This window comes from Chaetodon auriga, chromosome 18, assembly GCF_051107435.1.
Source record: "Chaetodon auriga isolate fChaAug3 chromosome 18, fChaAug3.hap1, whole genome shotgun sequence".
Classification (NCBI taxonomy): domain Eukaryota; kingdom Metazoa; phylum Chordata; class Actinopteri; order Chaetodontiformes; family Chaetodontidae; genus Chaetodon; species Chaetodon auriga.
The window spans coordinates 6565145-6578454 of record NC_135091.1 but is presented as its reverse complement, the minus strand read 5'-3'; the positions used below and the strand labels follow the sequence as shown (position 1 = coordinate 6578454).

The 13310-nt window shown below is 44.9% G+C and overlaps 1 protein-coding gene across 2 annotated transcripts in view; it reads right to left on the bottom strand.

The window, feature by feature from the left end:
• The window catches only part of slc24a4b (solute carrier family 24 member 4b), a 29912-nt gene extending 18556 nt beyond the window's left edge, over nt 1–11356 (bottom strand). Inside the window, exons 1-2 of one of the 2 annotated variants that reach the window (XM_076757149.1) lie at nt 10258–11356; nt 5131–5238 (exon numbers count right to left, since the gene is read on the bottom strand). In XM_076757149.1, coding sequence (XP_076613264.1) covers nt 5131–5238; nt 10258–10420 — 271 coding nt within the window. In that variant the 5' untranslated portion in view covers nt 10421–11356. The remainder of the gene's footprint in view (nt 1–5130; nt 5239–10257) is intronic. The other variant, XM_076757148.1, reaches the window with a different exon arrangement.
• Nucleotides 11357–13310: the final 1954 nt, after the last annotated feature.

The following is a 13310-nucleotide window of genomic DNA, read 5'->3' as shown; positions in this document are numbered from 1 at the left end:
CTATTACTAATTCAATCCTTAATACAGGATTGTTGGCTATATGGAAATAATTCAAAGTTGAACCAATTTAATACATTATTGTTGTTTTGAGATATTTGAGTGCGGGTTTTGCAGGGGGAGGGTTTTAAAGTGAAACATAAGGCTCACCCTCCTCCCAGACAGTAATTTTGCACAGTCCCTAAAACTCAATTTCACCAGATTCCTGCTTCTATTCCAAGTACTATAAATAAGCATATACTCCTCTGGAGCAATGTATAAAAACAATCATATGCTGTCTCCACAGATTCCCCTCTCCACAGTTTTAAGTCTTAACATAAAAAATCCCCTCAGATAACCTAATTTATCGACGTATTAAAGCCGGAGCATGCCAGCCATTCTTTACATTTGTGCAATTATTATGCCATAATCTGATAATATTCCAGATATTACGGTGGCGTTACATAACGGGGCTCAGTATCGAGTGCCGTCTGTCCCGCAGATAGGACAGTTCAGAGCAGGCCAGTCTTCACCCAACGCTCCAAAGCAAAAAACCCATTTTATTCGACACACAGACGACGATGGAGCCGTGCTCTGAACACATTTATGCAAACCTGCGTCTACTGAATCTTTAAATAGTCGAAGTCCATCATACATTAAATAATTTTATCATGTGAGCAGGATGTTCTGGCAGAGAGCCTGGCGCTACCTTCTGTCACAACCCGCTCTCCGCCCCGCAGACCAGCCAGGTCATTAACACAATACAGTTGACACTCCAGTACAGTAGTCAAGAGACTCTTCAGAGGAGAATGATTCCTCTGGGTCATTATTAGTCCATTAGATAATTAGCTCGCTCCAGCAGACATCAATGAGCAGCATGACTCGACTGCGACCGGCATCGGCTTCTTGTAAACATGACAACAACATCGCAAGCTGCCTCATTGGAAAATCTCTGGGTCACATGGAAAGTTTTGAAAAAAGCAGGGGCTTGGTTTACCCAAAACACGCGATTATCCTCTTGTTAGGTCAATACTTTCAACATGCTCACACATCACATGTACAACTGCTCTCACATGGTCCTGTAAGCACTTAAACACATGCAATTTCACCTGCATGAGCACACTCATACCTACTACACGTCTACTTTTAGCCCGAATTCCCTTCTGCCTTGATGTGATTTTATGTGTATGAGGGAGGCCAAGCTGGTGGACCAGAAGACTCCTGGTTCAATAACCTAAAGGGGACACCGCTGTGAAGCGTATGCATTCAACTGTGTGCGGGAGAAATAGGTAAACAACTCCCTCAGGGTGAGGTATGGATCTGCAACACCAAAGCGAGAGCAGAGCTACCTTGATGCTGTGACTATACCTGTGCGTCTTTAAACCTGCCGACATGTCCTCTCTAGCCTCAGATTTAACAAAAGGCAGTCCTGCGCACCAAAGGCAGAACAGAAGGACAGTTTACGAGTAGCAACAAAAGGCTGCAAATCTGAAACGGAACAGAATGTGAATGAATAAATACATAAAGAGGTCAGGCGTGTTTGAACCGCGCAGCGCGGAGAGTGCTCTGTGCAGGTGCTCGTGCCTGTACTCCCCTCTCTGCTGCATTGTTCCACCGTTGGCATGCAAGCGGGAAGCAAAGCGAGGTCAGTTTCCATTATGCACAGCAGTATAATCCCTGCTTGTGTAATTCCCTTTTAAAAAGCCTCCTTCTGGTGTTTCCCTGGAGTTGACAAACCTGCATTCCAGCATGGACTGGCTGTTACTCGCTGGCACGTTTACCCCCGGAGTTGCCGCCAAATTTTTGTCTCCCAGTTTGTCTCCAATCCTGTCTTTTGTTTTCAGAAGCAGAGCAGAAGTCATACTCTACTCGTGAACAAATATTTACACCAAATGAAAAATGCTGCTTTTGCCGGGTGATGATACATTTGCTTTGGGTACCGACGGTTCCTCCTCACCCAGACCACTTCTCATGCTGAACATGCAACATGTGCAGTCCCTTCCCAGGAGCAGATTAACGCCATATCTAAAACCACTATAATCAAATCCCGTCGGATTAATTCATAGTACAAACCAAGCCACAGTAAAACCTTTCCTTTGTTGTTCACTTCTACTTTCTGCCCTGTCGTCTACTTCTGCCGGGCCAATTACGCCACCCAAGTGGGAGTTTTCAATATATGGTATTAGCAGCATCTTTATTAAAAGCAAATTATTCCTCCTACGCAAACATTAGCCACGGTGCTCTGCCCCCTCTCTGATTTTTCTGCACACCACAGTTGGCATCACTAAATTTCACATTGGGGGGAGGCGTATATATGAGTATAATCTAATATTCTGTGTCCCCAAGTAAACCTCAAGTGTGTGATCAGAGCCCTCACACAGCCCGACAGAGCTCATAAACCATTTGAATTCCAAAATAAAGCAGCCATTACTTTTGTTCTCCAGTTACAGTGACGTGTCAAATTTAGGTGAAACAGTGAGTATGTTTGTTCCATTCGTCATGAGACTGGTGCACGGCAGGGGTGATATTACTCAAGGTCTGCATGTGACTCAAGTATTTGTATCAGCCCCATGCAGTGTGATTTAGTACTTTGTGGATCACAAGCACGCACGGTAATCAAGCAGGGGCATAAAAAAACAGTCCGGACAGCACCTTGTGCTTTCCAGGAGTTATAATAGCCAATAAAAGAGGCACTTATGATGAATGGCTGCCTTAGCAGCACAAGTCTCAGGACAAGCAAAGCATTAACACCCTGCGAACCCAGAAAAGGGCTCCCTCGCTGATCACAGAAATAATGATGAGGAACAGGCAGAGAGACCAAAGACAGCTGAGTGGAATCTATGCAGCCCACAAACAGCAGCTTAATTAAAACAGAGCTTCGGATGTTGCACACACTCAGCATAAAAGCAAAAGCCTCCGATAATAATTCTCGTCCAATCAGGCCAGGGTCCGTCCACGGTCAGTGCCTTATCCTGGAGGGGGGCACACCAGCCGCCATTACTGTATGAGCCCTGTGGTCGACTCATGTAGGAGATTAAACCGCTCACCATGAACCAGGACGTCTGCTCGGTTCTGTGGAAATGTGTGGATGGTAAACAAGTTGTCATCCTGGAAAGATCGGGCTTTTCCACAGACCATCAGCAGCCGTCCTGATTCAAACTTCCTCGTGTCCCTGATTGGATTTGGTTTCATTAGCAATAATTCCCCTAATTCCTTTAACGTGATTACAGTTTCACCCAACAAACAATCAGCTTTTTTGTGCACCGCCGCACATTTGTTTACATTGATTTTAAGGTCTGAAGTCATTTCAAGTTTACTGACCCTCATTTCTACGTACAATTCTTTAAAAATATCAAACTCCATCAAGAACAAGTACCATTGTCTTCACCTATTGGCTGATTTTTTTTTCCATTTTAAGAAAATTTGTCCTCCAAGTCTAAGTGACTTGTGTAAGAGCAGTTTTTGCAGCATAACATCCTGTACAGGCAGCTACAATCAGAGCCACTCACTGCCCACAACAGGCCCAAACAGAGCAACCTGTCAGCTGAGGTGCCTGAAGTCTGCAGCTATGACAGGATTATTCACGAGACCCAGAGCAAAGCGTCATATGATCAGCTCACAGTGACGGCAGAGCAGCAGTGGGATAAAGGAGGAAGGAGGACCAGAGCCGATGAGAAATGTGTGGAATGTGAAGTACAGTCTGGTGCCTCCGGAGCGGAAGACATTTGAACAGAAAAAAAGGTAATCCAGGAGGATTAGCAGGAAAACTTGCAGCACATAATCTTGTCATTTCAATAGGAACCCACTGTGAATCTGAAAAAGTTCACACTGAATACTCAAAATGGAATAGCTCCAAGCCAGGGGTGTAAAAGTATTTGTTTTGCTTGTTTCTATATAAAATAGCAGGTTACAGCACCAGTGATTCACTAATCCCCTGAGGGATTCTGCCTGCTGTGACCAGTAATGAAGTAATAGCCAGTTAGCCTTTACTGGGTCACTTGTGATGCTGCAAAAAAAAAATGGTACATTTTGAAAATTACTTCCTAAATTGTCTGCGCTCTGGTGTCATCCCCTGTGAGCTCGTCAAATACAAAACAGAAATAGTCCCTATATTGAGTTTCACCCCATTTGAGCTAAATAATTATTCCCGCGGCTTAAAAATCCTCCTTCAACAGGTCTCCTTTCCATCTACGTTTCCACTCTGTGACTTTACATTTAGAGGTTTTTCTAGTGGTTGAAGCAGGTTGTCCAGAGGTACACACAGTACATGTGTTGTGAAGTGGCCTCAACCTCTGACCCTGGCATGATGGTCACAGAACAAGTGACCCAGTGGTTGCAAAATAAAACTCAAGGCTGAGGCAATTCAAATGACATGGAAATGACAAACAAATGATGCTGGCACATGTGCACCACTTCAACCAGTCATTTCATGAAAAACTTAGCTTTGCTGCTTTTAGCCTGAAGCAGACGTCAGCTGTGTGAGAGGAACTGTCAGCATACACTAAAACTAATTACAGAGAATGCTGCTTCCTTTAAGAGTACCAGAGATGCTGTAACAGAATCAATACCTGACCGTTTTAATATCCCTTTCAGTGCTTATTACAGTGCGAAAGGGAGTCAGAATAGACAAGGAGGGGAAATAAAGCATCATAACAACTGAAAAACGCCACAACTATTGGAGTTTAACCTACAGCTTTATTGATTTTACTAATCTGAAGCAGTTTTCATTGATTTTTTTGCCTACTTGGGGCATTTTCACCTCATAAAGTTAACAAGCAGTTCCTTTTTTAGCATTAGCATTTATCTGCGATCATGTTTCTGTCCACCTGAGGAGTGTGAACACTCTCCTGTGAGCTTGTTTCATTCTCTAAACAGTGCTCCTGAAGGAAATATCTGGCTCTTTAGCCGCTAAAAGCTCCACTACGTTCACCTGCTACTCGCTAACTTTGCTTTTCTGCAATTCAGTGCAGCTTTTTTTTTTTGCAGGTGTGATTAATGAGAGAAGTGAGAGTGAGCCAAAACAATGAACCTAAGGATGCTAAAACGCTACGTGGAGCTCAGGACGCTGCAGTCGGGTGACAGTTCTATGTTGGTCCGTCACTTTGAGGAGCCGCCATTTAACCCCCTGTTAATAATTTTAAAAAAATGACTTACCCGGCTCTGAACAGTTCTTCTGCTCTGTTTCATTGCCTGGTTCTGTAGCCATTAGACGTCTTCCCCAGTGGTCAGCGCTCGGATGCACCTCCATGACCATCCCGTGGCCTGCAACGGAAAAACAAAACAGCCTTACTCATCATACATTCAGCGTAAACATCTCAGCTTGTATCCGAGACAGATCACAGCGCACAGCATGTTGGAAGTTAGCGCTAAAAGAACGATAGTGAAAGCCTTTTCTTTCACTGCAGAGAGACCTCGACACTCCATTTTGCACGTCTTAAAAACAGCAATCAAAACTAACATGGCCGCTGTTGTTCGAGTATGTTTCATGAGCCAAAACATCCATGATCACAGCCATTAATCCAAACAAGGTTGCCTTTCTTTAATCCCTTAAAAGTTTTCGCTTATGTAGATATGACATTTTCATCTGGCAACAGCAATAACACACCAACATGCAGCTGCTGTGCCATTATGTTTTGGGGTGAGAGAGTGGGAGGAGGAGCATACACGTTTCATTTTTCATTAAACTGCTCTTAAGCCTCCGTAATGAGGACATAAAAGGACCGCAGTCCAAAATCTATTATGTAAACTCATGCCAACGAGCTGAGCGGCGCTTTAAACTTGAGATTTTTGAAAATTTCACCATGTAAATGCAACGTTGAATCGAGCTGACAAAGACGTAGCTTCCACAGTTATGAGCAGATTGCTCGGGGATACCCTGTGGACTGGCAAGTTGTTCAACAGGCTGCCTCTTCCCAGCTTTTGGTTGTAGGCTACACACTGGCTGTGAAAGACTTTCTTTACAGCAGAGGACTCACATGATCTCAAGTGCTTGTAAAAGTCTCCCTCACCATGTGAAAGTCTCCGTATGATCAGTCTCAGGAGACTGATTCCCCTTCTGGAAATTATTTTGAGGAAGTAATGACTGAGACAAACTAGTTTAAGGGTAACAAATTGAAGAACATTGAGCTAATCTGAAGTCTGATATATATGTGAAGACATCAAGGAAAATTTTACTGCTTAAAACATTAATTTCATAGAGAATATATTAAAACTAGATCAAATAGACCATAAATAGACCATTATCATCATCAACGCTGGCTAATTACAACACAGAAATACAAAAGCTATGTTTAAAGTTTGACAAACATGTTTGATCTGCTGATTAGTTTCTCGATCATTTGGTCTATAAAATCAGAAAATACTGTCAGAAAATACTTAAAAATGCCCAATTTACTAAGGCAACATCATCACATCGTGAGTGGCATTTTGCTTCCAAAACAACTACATTTACATTAAGTGCAGATCAATTTTCTGTCAATCAATCGACAATTGTGTGAGCAACTGCATATTGTGCCCCTCGGTGCATATTTGCATATATGAGTCAAACGTTTACTCTCCTTTTAGCTCCATTTTGCCCTCCACCACCCAAAATCTCTCTTCTCAGATAACGGCTGCATGGTGAGGCTGGGAGCAACGCTGATGAGAGTCAACATATTATATCAAATTTGTTAAAATCTCAAAAGCCAGTAATCTGGTATCGATCTGGTTCTTTAATATCGAGAGCAAATTTAGAGAAAAAACAGTGCTTTCCACATCACGGTTATTCATTTTCTATTCTCCCACCTTACAGTTGGTGTTTTTTCTGAAGTAATCTAACAGGATCTGAGGGTAGTTTTAGTGAACTGACAGGAAAGTCTTCATTAAATGGCTTTCAATCCAGTATAGTTAGACAGCCTGACAACCAGCAGGCAGTGGACAAACAGACTGTACACAAGGCGGCCGCAGCTGCTTCCCACAGCTCTCCAATCCCAAAGACCAAACCCTCCAGACATCGCTCCAACCTGTTCCTCCTCACTAACCAGCTCGCTTTCACTCCTCTACTGCCTCTGGTTCTCCCCTTTTTCTTTCATTTTGTTCTAGCAGCGCTGACAAGAAAACACTGTCCAATTTAATGCCAGGGGAAGGACACAGATGCCAATTTGCAAACGCAACAAGCATGTGGAGCACCGTGCCAAGAAATAATCACGTCTGTCATACATAGCGAGAAAAAAAAGAGTCATGTGCAGAGGACATGGGCTGATTTTTCACATCTACATGATAAACTGGCTCGGATATGGTGTATTATTGTAAAGTCTTGGGATTATACATGACAGCCTAAATGCAATTTGTCCAGGCAGTTTGGTGTAGAATCACTTGACCGCAACTGTGAAATCTTCTGTTTTTAAAACACAATCTAGGTCGTTTCCTGGAAGATTAAACAAGGCAGCGTGCAAGAGAGAGAGAGAGAGAACATGGGCTGTTCAGCGTACTGCCTTCTCCCTGCCAAGCATCTGAAAGGGAAAACAACGAAGACATGATTCTGTCAGTGCTTCCTGGCGGGCTCGGGGTGAAAGAGGGTCAGCCTGTTGTGTGTGCGATTCGCTTTGATTATTATTCTTCACATTCAATAACCATGGTGTTTTAGCACCGTGAAGAACATGGAGGTTTTGATTAACCCACTGGAATTTGGTGGAGCTTCATTTTGGCCCTACAATAAATCATCATTTCATGTGTGTTACACTGTTTGCATGCACATAACACCAACCTGAAAGTCTGATAGCTGTAGTGCCAAGAGAAGAGACACTAAATCTACCTGCAACTTCAGAGCAGAAACATTAAAAATTAAAAGATTAAAAATGGCTGTGACGACACCTCTGTCAGACTACACTGAGTAACAGAGGGAGACGAGAGTGCAGGCAACCATGGCACAGCGGTAATGTCATCCTCCAGGTCTGCCCAGGCAGCTCAGCAGCAGGGAGATGGACCACAACCATCCATCAACCTCTCTGTGTGCGGTGAACATGCTTTCCTTACATTCACTTCCAGTTACCACAAACATCTCCAGCACGGCCCCCGCCTCCCAGCCATCACCGTCAGCCTTCTGTAGCTACCTGTCAGAGCCGAGTCCTGCCCTGCCTCTCTGAAAACACCTGTTTCAGTTCCCCGTGCAGCGCTCCACCACTCACACGCAGCTCTGATCAGCATGCATGACAGCGTGTTGCGCCCCACCCCTCTTTATGGAGATGTAGCCCAGGAGTAGTACATCAAATCCCATCCATCTGGACCGTTCAGCACATAGACACTCCCGCACGCTGCTATCAATCAAATGTGTGGCGAACACAGGGCACAGGTTTTACTGTGACATGACAAATGCTTGCTCCCGTTGTGATGGCTGAAAGATGAGAAGGCCACAGCTATTCAATTAGACAGATCTGATTATGGCGAGCTTTGGGTCTCGTGGGTTCAGAGGGGATTTCTGGTCCTCTCACATCGAGCACTTCTCGTGCATGTCACCTTGAAATCCCACCATCGCCACCACCACAGCTGCTGCTGGTCAAACGGGCGGAAAATTCACGAGAAACGCCTTCTGTCAAAAGCTCCCACATGACAATCACTGTGTGGGTCAGGCGAACTTGATTAAATGAAAAAAAAAATAAAAAAAGGCAAGCCATTAGTGACCGAGGGGGGCTTACTTTGGCTCCCAGTGCCTGCCTTTGGATATAAGAGATTTGCACTCGTCTGTATGATATCATTCCAGAATAATCTTTTAAGCCTCTTGTTGTTTTTAATGTAATTAATAAAACTCCCGATACATCCGAGATCTACAGTCAGGCAGTAGTTGTGGTGAATTTACAACCGATTTCAGTCCTGGGGCCTAAGTGGTTGCAGATGGACAGGGTCTGGGGCTGAGGCTTAGGGTTAGAAGCACTTTTGGGGGGGGCAGATCTCTTCTTTCATGCAAAACAAAAAAAATCTGATTTAAATGCATGCAGCAGTTAAGACTCCCCCGCACTGTTTGCAAATGTTTGCAAAATTCATGTTGGCACTGAACACAGCTTCTCTGTTCCCTTCATATGAACACTATTGTCCTAGGGGTGTGTTTTGTCTCGTTAACCTCTGATCCCTCTGGTGTGTCAGATATCATTCTTCACCAGCAAAATGTCAAGGTTGCTCGTTAGATTACATAACTGTGTGTGAGGCTGTGTGGGATGCTCTGCGTGGCAGCGTTTGCACGGGCCTGAGGTAAGAGTTTTGACATGTGTGCATGGGAGGGTAGGTTGTTTGGAGTGTGTGTGTGTGTCTGTGTGTGTGTGTGTGTGTGTGTCTGTGTGTGTGTGTCTGTGTGTGCATGTGGGCATCACACGCATCACACATGATCGGCCATCTGAGTCGTTAGCTAAGCGCACACCTCGGGCACCAGCTATGAATATTGCAACATTCAAGCATAAGCAAGCCCAGCGTTTAACACCCCCGCCACGGCCAAAATGATGGTCGGGGGCCTCTGCGTAAAATCAGCATCCCTCGATGGCCATGCGGAACCTGGAAGCGCGGTGCTGATGCTAGAGAGTGATCCAGTGTGTGCAATGGTGTGTGAAGCCCCGGGCCACACGCGATGATGCCAGCATTAACCACGATCCCGAGCTCCGGTGTAGTGTGACCGAGGATGCGTCTGGCGCCAAAAAAAAAAAGAGAAAAAAAAGAAAAGCGGCACATTTGGGGCGAAAAGGGCAACGCGCGAACAAACCAGAACCTAATTGTGTTCCATCTGGGTTCGGTGACTTGATCGTTGCGTGCATGTGGAGCGTGAAGCGTGCGTGTGCCGTGATTATGAGGCTGAAAATTAAAAACGTGCCGCTGCCAAGGCGCGCACACTGCGGCATACACGGACAAACAGACGCATGTATACTCCAACATTGAGATAAAAATATGCTGTGACCTGACAATAACATGTGCAGCTGACTTTTTTCTACTGTGATGGGCCACAAACGCCGAACGCATCCATGTGTTTGCAGCATTTTAATGCACACTTCATCTAAATGTGTAGAAAATCAGCGGCAACGCATACGCATTTTGGATAGGAACCTGGCTCCCACTTGAAAATCCAAACGAATATAATGCTTTGATCCCATGTCCTTGACATTAAAGCATACTGGTTTGTCCCTGATCGATGAGAGGTGCCCCTGCAATTACAATGAACTGATGTGCGTGTGGGTGCATGATTTCACTGCAGATCCCCGAGCGTTCTGCTCCGTCCTCAGCTCCCTGTGCCCCGGTGCATCTCAGCGGTCTCTCCCCACTCACCTGTCTTGGTCAACAGCGCCGACATGCTCCACGCCACGAAGAGGACACTGCAGATAAAGCACACCTGAACGAAAAGCATCTCCCTCCTCTTGCGAACTTTAAATATCTTCGCAATTATTGTCTTTTTGGACACGCTCGCGGTGTCGGTGTCGTCCCGCTCCATGGTTCGCAGCTCGGCCGGCGGCCACTTTTTTCTGTTGCGTCCTTGAGAGCCGAAGAAACCCCGCTTGCCTCTTCACACGCAACACAGCCGGGATGTGGTCCTCATTTCAAGCCGTCCAGGGCGCAGATGAAGAGTAGTGAAGCGGACAGTTTTTTGTTTTTTGTTTTTTTTTTTTCGGCTGCTGCCGCTAAGAAGACGCTTTTCCGCTGCTGGGACTGCAAGACTAATCAATGACACGGCGGTCAAATTCCGATATAGGTCTCCAAATCAATTCTGCGATGCTCCCGAATTTGGATTCTGCCAGAGGATGAGTATCGGACGGGCTTCCATTGCAACACGCATCCTGTCCCGTGGAAAAAAAAAAAAAGAAAAAAAAAAAAAAACATCCGCTGCAATATCCTCGATCCGTGTGTTTGGCATAAAATGCGTCAGTGTCCGGTCACAAACATGGACTTGCTCCACTCCACGCACCTGCGTCTGTTAGGTGAAACCAATCTGTGTTCATCAAGGTTAATTGTTGAATTCGGGCAGCGGTCGGCTCGCTCGGGCGCCTCCCCCTTCACACGAATCCCTCTCAGTGCAGAGAAGCCGCGCTCATGAGAGAGGACCATCAGCTGCTCTGCTACCATGCGCTCTGCGTCCACTTCAATGAGACCGGGCCCCTTTAACTTTCCCGAGGGCTGCATGTGCGAACAGCCATCAAAGACAGAATCACGCTTCTCCTTCCTCCACCTCTGCTCTGTCCACCTTGACACCTCCGGACAGCTGCTCGTGGATCACCTGGTCCCTGTGGGGAGAGAATGTCACCTTATTTGTGCGTCGAGATCAAACGTGTAGGGTTGGATTTGTGCGACGAGGCAAGTCCTATCATGCTACTCAAAACAAGCCCGACACACCAAACACCGGTGTGTTACGAAACCAAATCCAATATCTTTCTGGATCCCGAGCACAGCCCCTTTAATAGCCGGCCTACAAGTCACCTGCTATCCTCAATTGATATCATGCTGAATAATTGAGGTTATGGATCTTCAGGCACAAATCTTATGCCATGAAATAATTTCTCATTGCCTGAAGGCTGTTTTTGCCAAGATTGCAATGGTTTATGCGTCATGCCCTTCAGAAAATTGCTTCACACAAACAGACCTGTGCATACTAGAGCTGAATAATGTAATGGGGACCTTTATGTCACTGTGGCTGTAGTAAATTAAATGTGGGTGATATAAGTCCTGCAGTCAGTGCAGCCAGAGCCAAACAATTACCATTATACTGAGAAAAATCAATCGTTCTGTATATTCTGAAAAGCATTAATATGAAAGGGCCTCTCTTCACTACATTTACGTGTCAAATGAATTTTCCACAAATGAATACGTCAGCTTATAACGCTGGATTTAGCCTCCACTACACCCCTAATTATTGTTTGATCGTTGGCAGTCCTGTAAATGTGGCGCCCATGCAGGCTGCTGAGGACTCAAGAGTTCTGGAGACTTCATAGCATGTGATTTCTGAAGGTCAGGCGACATTGCTCACCTATTGTTTGGTGTTAGCTGTCATCACCTGGAGCTGTCACTTTTTTAATGATTGTGGCTGTGTTACAGAGAGTAATTGGGCAGTTTTATTCCCTGGACTCTCAAGCCTACCTTGTATGGAAAGATCAATATGTGAATGGATGCAACACTTTGATATCGGACACCAGCTTTTATGATGGCCGATTCAAGTGTAATTTAATGTTGTGGTTGGGAAACAGACTGGATGTTTCCAAGATATTATCTCTCTTGTGTATTTGTGTTTTTCTTGAACTGTTTCCTTCCACAACACAGAGAAGAGAGAGATTGAAAGCTGTTTGTTTGATAACTCTCGCTAATAGACTATACTTTACAGCAGTGTTGTAAGTAAAGCCTTGCTGTTTTCTCTAATGCAGAGTTCCTCTGTTATCATCCAGCTGTATTTATAGACTCGGGGAATCATTAAGTCACTTCCCATTCTTGAGCTTTTAACACAGTAGTTTGGCCCATTCAGTTGAGAGCACATGATGTTTCCACTTACAGAAGCTTTAAATGAACACATTTGGGGAAATTTACTTATTCGCTTTCTTGGAAAGTCACCCAATGAGAAGATTAATACCACTCTGGAGTCTGTCTTCAAAAGCTACAGACAGGAGTCAGTTAGCTTAGTTTAGCATAAAGACTGGAAACAGCTAGCCTGGCTCAGAAAATCTGCCTACCAGCACCTCCAAAGCTTATTTGTTTAATCCGCACAAAAACCAGATTGTAAAAACAAACAATTTGCCATATTATAGAAGTTAATGTGCTGAATTATTTCTTGGCCAGGTGCACTTACATCTTGTCCACAACAAATGTGATACAATATGTTAATTAGTGAGCTTTATAGCGGCTGGTAGGGTTTTATTACCCTCGCCAAGCTAGCTGTTTCCCCATGTCCTGTCTTTGCGCTCACAAACTCCTGACTGTAGCTTTTTGTTTTTAACAGATAGGCTTGGTTTCAATCTTTTCATCCAATGCTCTGCAAGAAAGAGAATAAGCACCTTCCCCAAAATGTCAAATGATTTACCTTGTCTTGAAATTACAAACAGCACGCCCAACTGTTGGTGGACTTGCGAGGCTGCAGAGCAGAAGCTGCTCTTACTGCCTCCAGGACAGCCGTGGGTCACCTTAACTGCCAACATAGCAGACAGCAAAGCTGCCTTGACCCCGTCGTCATCTACACACACAGGTTGAGATGGCTGAAGCAGCATGTCAACTTTTACAGCCACCGCTGCTGCCCACTTAAGCAAAAACCGAGCAGCATGTAAAGGTCAAAGGACTCACACTCCGACGCAATCTCCTGCAGACCGAGGTTATGTAAGACCAGGACTGTCCCTGTCGGTACAGTA